Source organism: Pteropus medius, unplaced genomic scaffold (genome assembly GCF_902729225.1).
Source record: "Pteropus medius unplaced genomic scaffold, Ma_sr-lr_union100, whole genome shotgun sequence".
NCBI classification, from domain to species: domain Eukaryota; kingdom Metazoa; phylum Chordata; class Mammalia; order Chiroptera; family Pteropodidae; genus Pteropus; species Pteropus medius.
Window position 1 is genome coordinate 12323746 of NW_024349804.1, and position 14935 is coordinate 12338680.

Consider the following 14935-nt stretch of genomic DNA (forward strand, 5'->3'; position numbering starts at 1 on the left):
GATCCAGACTCTCAGTTCTGTGCGGATGTGACAGCAGCTCAGCCTGGAGAGGAGGACCCGTCCCGGGGGGACAGAAGGCTCTTCCCTTTTATGTAGTCTCCTCACGCACTGCTCTAGAGCTGCTTTGTTTTGTTTTAATGGACGTCGGTAACAGTGAAATGCGGGGCCTCCCTGACTCAGGCTGAGAGCTCCTGCGCAGTCTCGCACGTGGACTTGCTGATCATTACGGGAATGCTGTGTTCAGCTTGACTTTTACAAAAACAGCCCCTTAGTAGAAAGGAGTAGGGGAAGTAAGTATTGTTTATCAAAGATTTGCAGACACCTGGGTGGGACTCACAGCACCTAGAGTCTACAGAGGACGCACAGTCTTCCTCAGACACTGCTGGCGCCCGGATGGATGCCTATGGTCGTCAGTCACCTCCTGCCCTCCCATTTCTCCTTCCCTTGACGTAAAAGAGGTCTGAGATCTACTTTCTTAAGATGGATTTTAGGATTCGGCCTCCCATCTTCTTGGCGGCCCCTTTCCTTGTTTCAGACTGTTGGACGTTTTGAGTTCTGGTCTTTGGAAGCATCAGCACAGGGACTTTGGACCGGTAGGTAACAAGTTGAGTACTTTCGAATGCTTTCTTCACCTGACGTTATCATTTTATAGTTGATTCTTATCTTTGTTCTTATCTTTTAAACAGAGATTAACTGGGTCTGTTCCTGTCTGCAGTTTATTGACATTATCTTTTTTCTTCCTTTTCTTTTAAACAGAGATTAATCAGATCTGTTGACGGGCCTGTAATTCAAACCTTTGGTAATTCCTGTTATTATCAAGTAGTAGTCTTATCTCTAAGAACAGTTCTGCATTCATTTTGTCATTGGAGAATATACACTAATCAGTTGATTTCTGATAACCTAGCTAGTAGAAATGGAATTTATGTAGTTCTTCCTGTTTGCATAGAAAGTACTCATGTCCCACATGAGTTTTATTGACGATGTTATCTTTAAAAGAAGTCTTATTCATTTCCTGCGACCTGATCCACTTCTGGATGGGGTCGAGGCTGTTGCCTGACTGTCCATTCCAGATACCGAGGCTAAACAAGTGTCTATGACCAGCTTTTAGGACTCTTCAGTGATAGAGTTTCAGTTTAGGTTGTAGGTTCTCTTTGATTTTTCTCTTCTGGCCATAGAGTGGCTCTGAGCCAGGCTGACTTCTAAAGAGAGTAAGCACTGTGTACTTTGTGTTCCAAATTAATGCACCGAGACCAGAAAATCACAGGCAGAGATTATGTCTGACTACCTTGTTAAGTGCATGCATCTCTGGTTTGCCAGACAAATGTTATGTGGGATCTTGTGAAAAGTAGTAGAATCTTAATATTTTAAACATCCACATTCCTTATTCTCTTTTCTCTGTTCCTCTGTTTATATTTTATTTCCTTTATCCTTCCCCTTCAATGGCTTTTTTTTATATGAAAATCCTGTAGACATCCTAATTGAAGAATTATGGACAGACAGTCGCAGGTAATGGAGACCCGTGAATACTGAGCACTTTAATGAATTTATCGTGATATGTATGGTGAGGAAAGACCAGTTAAAAATACATAGTTAAAGGCGTAGGTTGCAGCAGTACCATTCCAGATCAAAGGGAAGGCCATGGGTTTCGATGGGAAGAAGTATAAGTTGGTTACCTAGGGATGAAGACCAGAGCCTGCTCGTATAGGATGGCATATGTGGAAGGAAAAACCCGAGGGTTGTCATCTGTGTGTCACTGCCACTATGCCCAGTGCCCTGTATGTGAGTCTCTGGTACGTGTGGGCAGTGAAAAGATCGAGTTAGAGTTCCTAGGTCAGAGTCAGTCCCTGCCGATGGGCTCAGAGCTGGCCCAGAGTTGAGTTTTTCCCCCATGTGCTAGTATTACACTGTTGTTTTATTTCTCAAACCTCTTTTTTCAGAATTTATTTCCCTCCGTCTAGATTTGGGAAGTATTTAGTTCGACACAGTTTTGATCACCTGCCAAGGCCTGTGTTCTGCTGAATAATAGTACGTGGAATGTGTCACAGTTTGGCCCTGAAGAACTTTCAGCGTCATTCGCGAAGGAACCCACATGCAGGAGGCAGTGGGAGAAGGTGTGGGTGGGTACATGGCGGGGCCGAGGGCGATGAGGACAGAGCAGTGTGGCCTTAAGCAATCAGGGAAGGCTTCCTAGAGGCGGAGGGGCGGGAACAGCCCCTGGTGCTGTTTAGGTGGTGGTGTTCGATCAGTGTTCAGGCCTCTGCAGCCTTTCTGAGCACATTCCTTTAGTCTCTTTTATATGGGTCGTTTTTTCTTTGCAGTGTTTCAGTTCATCTTTGCCTCGAGTTGTCCATCCAAGTTTGCCGGAGTGCTGGTTTCAGCGGTGTTAGATGTTAGGGTCGTTGGGGCTTTGACACCTGCCCCTCCACCCCCCATGCGAGAAGAGTGCACCCCCTCACCTTGTTGAAGAGGCGAGGCGCCAGACTTGCTTGGACTGATGAGAAGTGAGCGGCTCACTTTCTGGAGGAAGCTTGGGCCGCCAGTATGTGCTTTGGCGTGGGTCTTCTCTCTGGCTCCCGGACTAGGAGCCTTCAGGGTTAGCGGCCACACTGCCATCTTGTGTCCCAGAGTGACTGCACTGAGGAGGGATGATGCAGAGCATCTCTGCCAGCCCAGGATGGACACGTAGCGTGAGCAGGACACGCCCCTTTGTGCCGAGCTCCTGCGGTTCGGGGGTTGGTTGTTTCTGCCCCATGATCTGCCCTATTTTGACTAACCTCGAGCAACGTAGGGTTGACATAATGTCAGGTGAAAAAGACAAGACTGTAAAAGCTCTTCTTCCTCCTCCTCCCCCTCCTTTCTTTTTCCTTCTCCTCCTTCATCATCATCATCATCATCATCATCATCATTATTATTATTATACATGTTGAAATACTAAAAAAAAATTTCAAGTTCACAAAGGAAAAAACACTGATACTAACCACACAAAAATACAGTGACTTGTTTTAGGCTGGGGAAGTTATGTGTAGATGTCCCTCTTTTCATATTAAAAAAAAATTAAAAATTTTATAATAAAAGTATATATGAAAAAAAAGAAGTGCTCTTGAGACTAAAAGGACATTTCAGAAGTATACCTGACAAACAGGCACCCAGGTTTCCGCTCAAGAGCCATGTGTTACACGTTGCCCAGAGAAGCCCGATTTGTAGCTGTTCACTGTCCGGTGCTCCTTGGTCACTTGCGCCATAACATAGCAAACTGAGAAAACGTTTCACAAGTACATGTGTGGCCTGTGTCAGAAAGAGGTTATGCGCTTGGGATAACTTACGTGTTTTCAGCAAACCTGAAACTGTAGACAGTGGATCACAGAAAAGAGGGAAACACCTTTATCTTAAAGTTGGCCGCGTGTCTGCCCTGCCTGAGTCCCGGAGACTGAGTGTGTGTCGCTTAGAGCTTGTGGGAGACGCTCGTGCACCTAAGTACCTATCTGGGATCGCTCATGGGAGCTGTAGTTTGAATTCTGTTCAGTAACGTCTGTGTTTTACACAGGGTATAAAAAGATGGCATATATTCCTGAGAACGTCGTGACAGAAAGGATGAGATTTTGGAAATTCAGTGAACTTTGAAACGACCCTCAATCCCGCCCCCCATAAAAAACGCTTTACTATTAAATTACTCATTTGAAATTTTCTCATAACCACATGAGTCTTGTCTATTCATTGAAAAAGTATTTACTAATGGAATGACAAGTATCTAGATCTGTTTTTTCCATAACCGACAAATCATTTGGGACGCATATTGTTCTGAAGACCTGTAGACTGGATAGTTAAAAAATTAAAAGGTTTTATTTTTAAAATTCAGTTGGTTATTCTTTCCCGGGTCTGATCGTAGACATCCCAGGGCACTGACCCATGGACACCCAGGGTGGCATGGGGTCTCCTGGGCAGTGTCGTGGGAGTGAGCAGGCTCGACGGATGTCCTGCCCCCTCGCCCACCACTTTCGCTTCTGGGCTCGGATTATTATTAGGTCCTTCGGCTGGAATTGACCCCCAAGTCTGCGTAGAGTTGCCCCAGTCTTCCGGAGGTGATTTTTGTTCACCCCCAGGGCTGTTTTAACCCTAGAGTCCTTAAAGTGGCTGAGCTACACTGAGTCGTTCACAGTGAAACTAGTATTTTGGGCCCATGACAAAGACAGCTATGTAGGTTTCATGTACAGCTTTTTCCTGATACTCTTGTGCTCTCTGGGTCCGATGTGTATTGTTGAATTCAATTCCCTAAGTTTTGTTTAGAATTTTTACATCCGTTTGTCAGGCATATTGGTGTGTGGTTTTCTCGTAACATCTGTCTGGGTTTAGGGTCAGGATGGTGCTGGCCTCCTGACACGGTTGGGGAAGTAGTCTCTTTTTAATTTTTTGGAAGAATTTGTATAGAACTGTCACTTTGTTTTCCTTTAATATTTTGTAGACTTTAACTTTGAAGCCATTCGAGCCTGGAGATTCTTTCGTGGGAAAGTTTTGAACTATAAATTAATTTCCTTTTATAGATCCTGGGCTATTCTGTTTCTTCTTGTGTGAATTTTGGTCATTTGTGTCTTCAAGGAATTTGTCTATTTCATCTAAGTTGTTTAATATATTGATGTAAAGTTTTTCTAATACCCCCTTATTATCCTTTTAATACCTGTGGACTCTGTAGTGACCTCACCTCTCTTATTCATGATACTGGCGATTTATGCCTTCTCTCTTTCCTGAACACTCTGGCCAGAGGTCTGTAGAGTTCGTTGTCTGAAAGAACCAGTTATGGTTTCATTTTTCCATTTTCTATTTCACCGGTTTCTGCTCTGATTTCCCTTTTCTGCTTCGTTTAGGTTTCGTTTGCTCTTCTTGTTCTAGTTCAGGGTGAAAACAGAGGTGATCGATTTGAGACCTTCTCTAATGCAGGCTCTCGGTGCTGTAAATTTTCCCCTAAGTACTGCTTTAGCGGCATCCCAAAAATATTCATATGCTGTGTCTTCATTTTTATTTAGTTTAAAATGCTTTCTAATTTCTCCTCTGAGTGCTTCTTTGCCCTTTTGGTTATATAGAAATACGTTCTTTAGTTCTCAAATATTTGGGGGATTTTCCAGACATCTTTCTGTTATTTATAATTTATTATCTGAAATCTTCTGTCAGATATTAATGTAGACACTCCAGTTTTTCTTTCATTAGGGTTGGCACAGTATTATCTTTTTCCATCCTTTTACTTTTAACCTATTTGTGTCTTTATATTTAATAATGGATATTTTTATAGCCAGCATATAATTGGGTCTTGCTGTTTTAAAATCCAGTCTGACCATCTCTATCTTACAGTTGGTTGTTTAGACCATTTAAATGTGTCGTGATTGTTAACAGCTGTCTTATCACAGCCTGTCTCCAAGTGACATTATGCTATTTCCGGTAACTTTTAAGGACTTTGTCATCGTTTTTTTATCTTTCCACTCCTGGCCTTTGTCATACATTGTACTTATGTATATGTCCCAAACCACGCAGTACATTATCACGGTTTTTGTTTCAACAGTTATCTTTGAAAGATATTTAAATAACAAGGAAAATGTAGTTGCCACTTCCTGGTGCTCTGTTTTCCTTCGTGGGGATCCACGCTTTGTCGTGGTATGTTTTCCTTCTGCCTGGACGTCCTTTAACATTTCTTACACAGAAGGGTTGCTGGTGATGATTTATTTCAGCTTTTGCACGTCTGAAAAAGTCTGTTTCACCTTCGTTTTGGAAGGTATTTTCGATGAGTATAGAATTCTGAGTTGACAGGTTTTTTTCAGTCTTTGCATTGTTTCCAACAAGCAATCTGACGTCATCGTCATCATTATCTTTGTCCTGCTCTGCCTATGTTCCCCGCCCCGCTCTGGTGACCTTTATCACTGGTTCGGATGGTTTTGTTATGGTGTGCCTAGGTGTTATTTTCTCCATGTTTCTTACGCTTACAGTTCAGTGAACTTCTTGGATACGTGTGTTTTACTTTTCATCAGTTTTGGAAAAATTTTGGCCATTGTCTCTTCAAAAATTTTAAATCCCCTTCAATTAAATGTTAGAGTCCTTAAAATTGAAGCTCTGTTAATTTTTAAAAATTCTTTTCTCTCTGTATTTAATTTTGTATAAGATTCAATAATATTTTCTTCTGAAATATCTAATCTCCCATTAATTCCCACCCTGTGTATTTTCATCTCGGATGTTGTGGTTTTCATCTCTAGCTGTTTGACTTTGAGTTTACCTTTTATGTCTTCCAGTCTCTATACTTTTCAAACATGTGGCATTTAGTCATCATAACTGTTTTAAAGTCCTCTTCTGCTGATTGTAACTTTTATGTCAATTCCGGGTCAGATTCCATTTATTTTCCTCTTCATTTCCACCCCCTTTGTCTGCTTCTCAGCGTGCCTGCTCATTTTTGATTGGGTGCCAAACATTGTAAATTTTACCCTCTTGGATGCCGGATGGTTTTGTGTTCCTATAAATTTCTTGAACTGTCTTCTGGGATCGTAGTGAAATTAGTTGGAAACAGTTTGGTCCTTTTGGGTCTTGTTTTTAAGATGTGTTAGGCAGGACTGGGGCAGTGTTTAGTCCGGGGCTAATTATTCCCCACCGCTGAGGCACGGCCCCTGCGAGCACTCTCCGCAGTGTTCCCTGAGTCATGGTTCTCCAGTCTGGCCGGTGGGAAACGGGCACCACCCCCAGGCATATTGAGCATCAGGGCCTGTTCCCTCCTGTCCTTCATGATGTCCTGTGCCTCAGCGAGATCCCCCCACGCGTGCCTGATCACTGCTCTGCCGCGTGCTTGAGGGCGGCCCTTTGCAGAGTCATGTTTTCCTCTGTGCATCTCTTCTCTTCTCTGGTACTTGCCTGGTGAACTCCAGCTGCCTTGGAGTCTCTCACCTCGTTCCGTCAGCCGTTGCTTCAAGCCTCCTCACCGTCTTGGTTGATCTTCATCGAATGAGTACTGGCTTGTCATCTTGCTTCAGGTGACGTCCCCGGAATTGAATGCATTATTTAATTGATGATCCATTTGGCATCCTGAAATCCAGACACATTAAAGAATTTATGGGAGATGTTTTGAGAGTCAGCTGGAAAATTCCAGCAGGTGAAAATCACAGAAAATCTTTAATTTATCTAGTTTTCACAATTGAGAAAAGATAGAAAATTTTAGAAAGTAACAATATGCATTAGTGATACATTAATCTAATAACTTAGTCCTATGGTGGATTTAAACGTTTCGTCTTTGTGTTTAATGGATGTAAATTTTACTGTGTACTTTTAGATGAAATGAAAGAAACCTAGTCTTAAATCTTTGGAGAATACTGTCTTTCTGACTTAATGCTTTTACTAACAATAGTTATTAATACTTCTTTTAAAATAATTTTTGGTAGCCTTCTTATTATCTGCTAATACTCATGCAAAAGCTGAACCAGTGAAATTTACCAATTGTGTAAGTTTTCATTTTCTAGTATCATAAATTAGGACTCTAACAGGAAGTTATGGTTTAATAAGGCCATCGTTAGATTAGTTTGACATGCTTGAAAATATGTTAATTTAGGGTGTAAAACTATTAAATTAAAAGTGATATCTATCACCAGTAACCAAAAAGTCAACCTAGGTATGTAAGAAGCAAAATTACAATAGCAGTACAGCCTGGCGTGGCTCTAAGACAAATCCATGTTTCACTTTAATTTTTATGAAATAAGCGATGAGCAAGTCTGAAGGTTTTAGCTGTACAAAGTAATTTTTTACCAGTGTTTCAGTGGAAGTACTATTCAGTTGCTTATTGTTATACTGAAAAATGACTAGCGATTTACCAGGTAAATTCTTTCAGCATTACAGATATACAATTTACTAGTCCTGTCTCCTGAGATGGCAAAATGAACATCAGTATAATGGAGCACAAGAATACACATTTTGGAATTTTTTAAAAAATATTATTAAGCTTTTAAAAGTTTAAATGTAACGGTCTAAAATGTCAGAAATTATAGCCAAAAAAATCAGTGTTCTAAGATCGCAAAGGTGTTTTAATGAAGAGGAACAGTTCATTTGGGGTTTTTTTAAAGATCAGTTACTTAATTTACATCTCTATGTAATGCATCCCTTTCTCTCTCTCGTTTTCGCAGGTTCTGCTGGAAACTTACATTTGGCCTCAATGTGAAATTAAAGGAGAACGTCGCACCTACACGTCTGTTGCTGTCAGGATGCTGATTCATTGGTCATGCCCGACGAGGGAAGTTCTGTTCTAGACGGCTGACTGCCAGCAACACTCGATGCTTATCCTAGATGTCAAGCTTCTCCCCTTTGTACTGGAGTGAAAATCCCCTCCAGATACCAACAGAACACCAACTACAGAAGATGCTTCGCGTTTTAAGAATGTCAGCAACCTAACTTCATGCGCCCTCTCTGCACGGTCGTTGTGGATGGTTTACCATCGGAAAGCTCCTCCGGCTCTCACCCAGGCCCCGGGTCTGTCTCTGAAATGTCTCTGCTTCATGCTTTGGGTCCAGTGCAGACCTGGCTGGGACAAGAGCTGGAGAAATGTGGCATCGATGCCATGATTTATACTCGCTATGTCCTCAGTCTTCTGCTGCACGACAGCTATGACTACGACCTGCAGGAACAGGTATTTACATACTTTAAATGTTTTGCGAAATTTCGTGGTTGTGTCTGCACGTTGGGCTTTCTCCCCAAAGAGCTCTTTCATACCCTAGGCGGGGCTGTAGACCGCCATGGCCCACAGGCTTTCACCCTGCCAGCGAGTGGCCCTGCGCCGTGTCGCCAGGCACGCTGGGCAGGTCCGCGGTGTTCTCTGTGCTCCCTCTGACTTCCTCGGTGTTGGGTGAGTTCTGGAACAGACTCCGGTCTTGTCACCAGCTGGCGATAGGCTCTTGGCCTGCTGCCTTTTGAGTAGCACTGCTCCAGCACGTTGTCGCTGCTTGAGGACTGTCGCTTCTCATCGCCAGACACCTTGATCATTGTGTCAGTTACACTGCTTTACGCTCCAGAGTCTCATGTTTCATTGTATCTGTAAGAATGACGTTCAGCTGCTCAGTGATCAAAGTGTGTGTTAAAATCGGGCATAAAAGTTTGGTAAAACATGCAACTTTGCCATAAGTCATCATATATCACCTGGTAAGTCGGCCATTACACATTTTATTCGATACAAGGGCTGAGTTTAGAGTGAGAAAGCAACCAAATCGGGGTTCTTGGGGGAAAAAAACTTCAGTCTCACTCTTCAAGAGGAGCTGCTGAAAGTGATGCCTGCCAGAGCCATCACCAGCAAACGGATGGGCTCTGGGTGACTTCTGTGCACAAATTTCACTGTAAACAGAGTGTTTCGTGGGCAGTTGTTTTGAACCATTGTTAGTAACACTGAAAGCAGGAACAAAGTTTCATTGACAGAAGAAGCTGGCCTTGCCCTTCCAAACTACAGAAAAGCCTCAAAGTCCTTAAATACAGAGGATTTCCTCAGTCTGCCTCACATTTGTCATAGGGCAGTTGTTTGGAGGGCATGTTCTCTTGGGGTCTCTCACCCTCTCTAGCTAGACGAGACTGCGTTTTCCCTGCTTCCGGGTGTTAGTGCCGTGCCTGGTGAGAATTAGGTCAAATCAGGTTTTCAGTGGATTGACTGATCTATGACCTAATAATCAGAAATATGTTATTTTGGTCCATATTTTGTATAATTTCCTTACTGAGGTTCTATTATTTTCCATCATCATTTCAGTAAAAGTAAAATATACTTCCTTAGGGGCAAGTAAAATATGTAATCTGTAAACATGGAAGAATTTTTATTTCCAGAAATGAGGAAGCTATTTCTCTTAACTCAGAAACCACGTCCTCTGGGAATTGTATATTAGCAGCATCTGCCTGGCCTATTTCATCAGTACCAGTCGTTGGTGAGCACAGAGTACGTACGTGCCAGGCGCTGCGGGACACTGCGGAGGGCGTGAGACGTGGGCCTGCCAGTAGGACGACAGGTGCACACACCTCTGCTGAGTCGTGTGTGGGAATTCTGCTGGTCTCTTTGTGAGTGGGGCCTTGGAGTCAAGGCCAGGACAGTGCTGGTGCCCGGCTGTGTGTGGTCCTCCCCCCACAGCTCTGGCTGGCCCTGAGGAAACAGGATGGCTTGAGGGTAATGAGACAATGCGTCCGGAGTTCCAAAGAGCGTCCACAGGGAAGTAAAAGGCCCCTGGAGCACTCTCCGCCCAGCCCAGGGTAGCAGTGCCAAGTCCCGTGCTGGTGGTGGAGGTCACATGAAAGTGATACTTGTTTTAATGAGCAGTGACTTAAGGGTCAGTTAGCCCCTGCCTTACTTTTTCATGACCGCAGGGGCAGGGTGTGCTCACTTTGTCCCCAAAAGGAGGGTTAAAGTGTAGAGCGGGGGAGGTGCCCCTCTCACAGGAGGAAGGAGACCGGAAGGGCCTTGGCCTGGCTGCGGTGATCCAGACTCCCGCCCGGCCACGCTCGCAGCCCATCGTAGGCGGGAAGCACGCCGCCTTCTCCGGCCCCCGGGTCAGACCTGCCTACGGCGGCCTGGCCCTCAGGTGGAGGCCAGACGACTCCACTTTTGGATGTTGGTTCCATTATTTCTTTTTTCCTCCCTTGGTCCTTGAATTAATTGAACCTGGACTTAAAAACGGCTGGTTTTAAGGCCATTGCTTCAACTACCAGCTGCATCTGCCATGTGTAAGCCATTGTTTTTCCCGATCTTAGTTGAACCCTAAAGAGTTCTTAGACTCTAAGAAACAGCGTCTGTACGTGACTTTGGTCTCAGCTGTCCGGGATGATTAGGTAGGAAATGAGGCTGATCAACCCTCCTGGTCGAGGCTAAATAACTAACGGTTACAGGTAAACTCGGATTGAGCAGGGTTGTAAATGCAGTTGTGGCACCAGCCGAGTAGTGTAAATTCTAGAAGACAAGTACCTTCCAATGCGTAGATAGTACAGTTGTGTCCCAGTGATTTTATTTCCATGATTTCCTTTTTATTTTTCTTTTGGTCATGTTTGCCATACTCTGGTAAACACACTCTCAGATAATCAGGAATTCCCTATCATTTTAGAATGTAAATATGAACTACTTTTCTGACCCTTCAAGGTCCACCTCACCTTTCTCCGTGAACTCTCTGCACACAGTTTCGTCTTCGGTCTTGGCTGTTGTTCTGCTGTAGAGCTCTTCGTTATACTATTAGACTGCGTTATCTTTCCCAGGAGATGGTCAGAGTCTTACGGGCAGAAATCATATATTCATCTTTTTAACACATTTAAACTTCTTATGAAATAATTTCAAACAGAAGAATAGCAAGAATAGTACAAAGAACGCTCATGGAATCTTCACTCGGTCTCCAGTTGCTAACATTTTCCCACTTTTGTTGTATTTCTCTCCTCTCCTTCTAATGCTCACTTATCCTAAATAAAACAGCATATTTTTCTTAAGGAATTGGACTCTTTCTTAGCTGTAATAAATTATAAAATTCAAGAAAGTTAACATCGACACAGTATCACGGACCATACCGTCTCTTTTTTTTTCAATTGTCTCGATAACTTCTTTCGTTGTGACTGTTTCCCTCGTCTAGATCTGATCTCAGGTCATATATTGACTGACTTCAGGGGTCACACGTTTTTACTCTCCTTTAACCTTAACCTGCACTGGTTCCTCATCTTCCCTCGTGTCTCGTGACGTTGACATTTCGAAGCACACAGGCCGCTTTTGCAGAATGTCCCTTTGCGTTTGATGTTTTCTCCTGTTTTGAGTCAGGTTATGCTCTTATGGCGGTAACATCACATGATCGATGACGGTCCCTTCTCTTCCATGCCTCCCAGCACATGAAGTCTGTCTGTCTCATCTTGGCAGTGCTGACCTTTGGTGCAGACGGTGTCCTCCAGGTCGCCACCGCAAAGCTGGCCACTCTTCTCTGTGTCATCATCAGCTTGTTGATTACGTGCGCGCGATCCAGGGGCGTCTCTCTTGCTTTGTTCTCAAGCCTCACCCCTCCCTTTCTGGCTGCAGACCCAGACTTCCACCCTCATTTGTGTGTGACCAGTCCCTGACCTGACTTCTAGATGAGGGGACTTCAGTGGTTGGGCTGCAAGCACTTGAAACCATAGGGACTAGGGATCGGAGAGGCTGGTCCCGCAAATGAAATCTGGAATGATTCGGGAGGGTGCCGACCATCAAAAAAAAAAGTCCTCTCTGAATACCCATGTACAGAGTAGCACTTTCTTTTTATAAGTTTCTACTTAAGTTTTAGGAACATCCCCTGGCTGTCCTGCGTTCTAGGGTTTGGGGCCGTTTGCCAGCGTTACCCTCTCCCTCCAGGATTTCGTTCCCTGCTGCTTCCGGGCGTTTCGTCTTTGCAGACCTCCCCCGAAATCGTCCTCTGATGATGGTCCCTCCATCCGGGATCGCTTCAGTGTTCTCACGACGTTAGAATTGCTGTTCTTTAGGTCCTGAGACTCCCAGAATTTCATTAACTGTTGCAGATGGGGAGCAACTGTGAATTCTGTACAAGAATAAAAGAGGGCTTTTCCCCCTTAGCATTTTACGCACACAGCAAAGGGTGAGACGGGCGAACTTGCACAAAGGTCGTATCTCCGAGATTTTACCTGGATAAATGATAGAGCACCGCCGGCCGCGCAGGAGCCCCGCAGGCCCCACACGGCTTCAGACTCCCTCGCGTGTCCCGGGGCGGCCCACAGAGTGCGGGCTGTTTCCCATCCCTTCCGATTCCTGGGATTCTGGTCCCTTTGTCTCTGGTTCTGTCTCCCCAGCCCTGGGAGAGGCCCCCGGCTCCGCTGGTTTCTCTGCCTCTTAAAGGGCCACCTTTCTCTCAGCCCCTTGCCCTGGGCCTAGGATGGGTGCCTTTCCCGAGGGGGCAAGCCGCCTCAGATGCCAGCGCCCTGTGCTGGCGTCTGCCCTCCGTCCTCGAGGCCTGGGCGCTCCGTCTGGGCTCTGATCCCTTAGCGCAGGCTTTGCATGTTTGGTTTGGTTTTGTATTTTATCTGCCTTTTCTGTTAGTTTGGGCCGGGGAGTTGGTCTGCTTCCAGTTCTTTTCTTTTTTTTTTTTTTAAGGCTTTAATTTTTAGAGCACGGGAAACAAAAGAAAAAATAAAAAATGGGAGTAAAAGTTTTCGCACAGCAAAGGAAACCATTAGCAACATGAAAAGACAACCTACTGAATGGGAGAAGATATTCATCAATGATACATCCAGTGAGGGGGTAATATCCAAAATCTATATAGAGCTCATGCAACTTAACACCAAAAAAAAACCCCAAAAAACCCAAACAGTCCAATTAAAAGTGGGTAGAGGACCTGAATATACATCTCTCCAAAGAGGACATACAGATGGCCGGTAGACATATGAAATGATGCTCAACATCATTAATATCAGAAAAATGCAAATTAAAAATCACGATGAGATATCACCTCACACCTTTCAGAATGGCTGTCATTAATAAATCAACAAACAGGCGTTTGCAAGGATGTGGAGAAAAGGTGGCCCTCGTGCACTGTTGGTGGGATTGCTAACTGGTGCAGCCACTATGGAAAACGGTATAGAGATTCCTCAAAATGGGTCCCCAACCCCTGGGAAGTGGACCAGTACCACACCAATAGGACCTAGGACCGTGGCCTGTTAGGAACTGGGCTGCACAGCAGGAGGTGAGTGGTGGGCGGGCCACCAAAGCTTCATCTGTATCTGCAGCCACTCCCCTCCCCTGCGCCAATGTCACCACCTCAGCTCTGCCTCAGATCCTCAGGCGTTAGAGTCTCCTAGAAGCACTGGTCCCTGGTGCCACAAAGGTTGGGGACCACTGCCTCAAAAAATTAAAAATAGACCTACCTCATGACCCACCAATTCCACTTTTAGGTGTTTATCTGAAGAAATCCAAAACACTAATTTGATAAGATATGTGCAGCCCTGCGTTCATTGCAGCGTTATTTACAATAACCAAGGCGTGGAAGCAACCTAGGTGTCCATCAATAGATGACTGGATAAAGATGATGTGGCTCATATATCCAGTAGAATATTATTTGGCCATAAGAAAGAATGAAATCTTATATTTGCGACAATATGGATGGACGTAGAGGGTATTGTGGTAAGTGAAATATGTTAGAGAAAGACAAATACCATAAGATCTCATATGTGGAACCTAAAGAACAAAATAAAACAGGGACAGGCTCAGAGATAACAGAACAAACTGAGGGTTGGCAGATGGGAGTGGAGTTGAGGGGCTGGGTGGAAAGGGTGTGAAGGGATTAAGAAGTACAAATGGGCAGTTCCAAAAGAGTCACATGAATGTGAAGTACAGCATAGGGAATAGCCAGTAATGTAATAACTGTATACGAGACTAGACTGGGGACCAGACGAATCAAGGGGATCACTTCGTAAATTATATAGATGTCTCACCACTGTGCTGTGCACCTGAAACGAATATAAAATATTGAATGTCAACTGTAATTTAAAAAAAAGACTTTAATTTTTAGAGCAATTTTAGGATCACAGTGAGGTTGAGAGGAAGATACGGAGTCCCCTATATACCCGCTGTTCCCACAGGTGCATAGCCTCCCCCATTATCAATATTTAGCACCAGAATAGCACCTTTGTTACAATCGATAAACATATATTGGCACATAATCACCCTAAGTCCATAGTTTACACGAGGGTTCACTCTTGGTTTTATGTATTCTGTGGGTTTGGACAAATGTGTACTGACATGTATCCGTCATTATGGTGTCACACAGAGTGGTTTCAGTGCCCTGAGAATCCCCTGTGCTCTACCTATTCCCCACCGGCCCCCTGTGTAGTTTTGTCATGAGGATACAGCCTTTGCAGTTGGCTTCTGTCACTTAGTGTATGCATTTAAGGTTCCTCTGTGGCTTTTCATGACTTGACAGCCCATTTCTTTTTAGTGCTGAATAAT

At 44.2% G+C, this 14935-nt stretch overlaps 1 protein-coding gene across 3 annotated transcripts in view; it reads left to right on the forward strand.

Moving 5' to 3' along the window:
• The window catches only part of KIAA0232 (KIAA0232 ortholog), a 67369-nt gene that overhangs the window by 16183 nt on the left and 36251 nt on the right, over window positions 1-14935 (forward strand). For all 3 annotated transcript variants that reach the window (XM_039838230.1, XM_039838231.1, XM_039838232.1), the window contains exon 2: window positions 8139-8638. In XM_039838230.1, the coding sequence (XP_039694164.1) occupies window positions 8408-8638 (231 nt within the window). In that variant the 5' untranslated portion in view covers window positions 8139-8407. The remainder of the gene's footprint in view (window positions 1-8138; window positions 8639-14935) is intronic.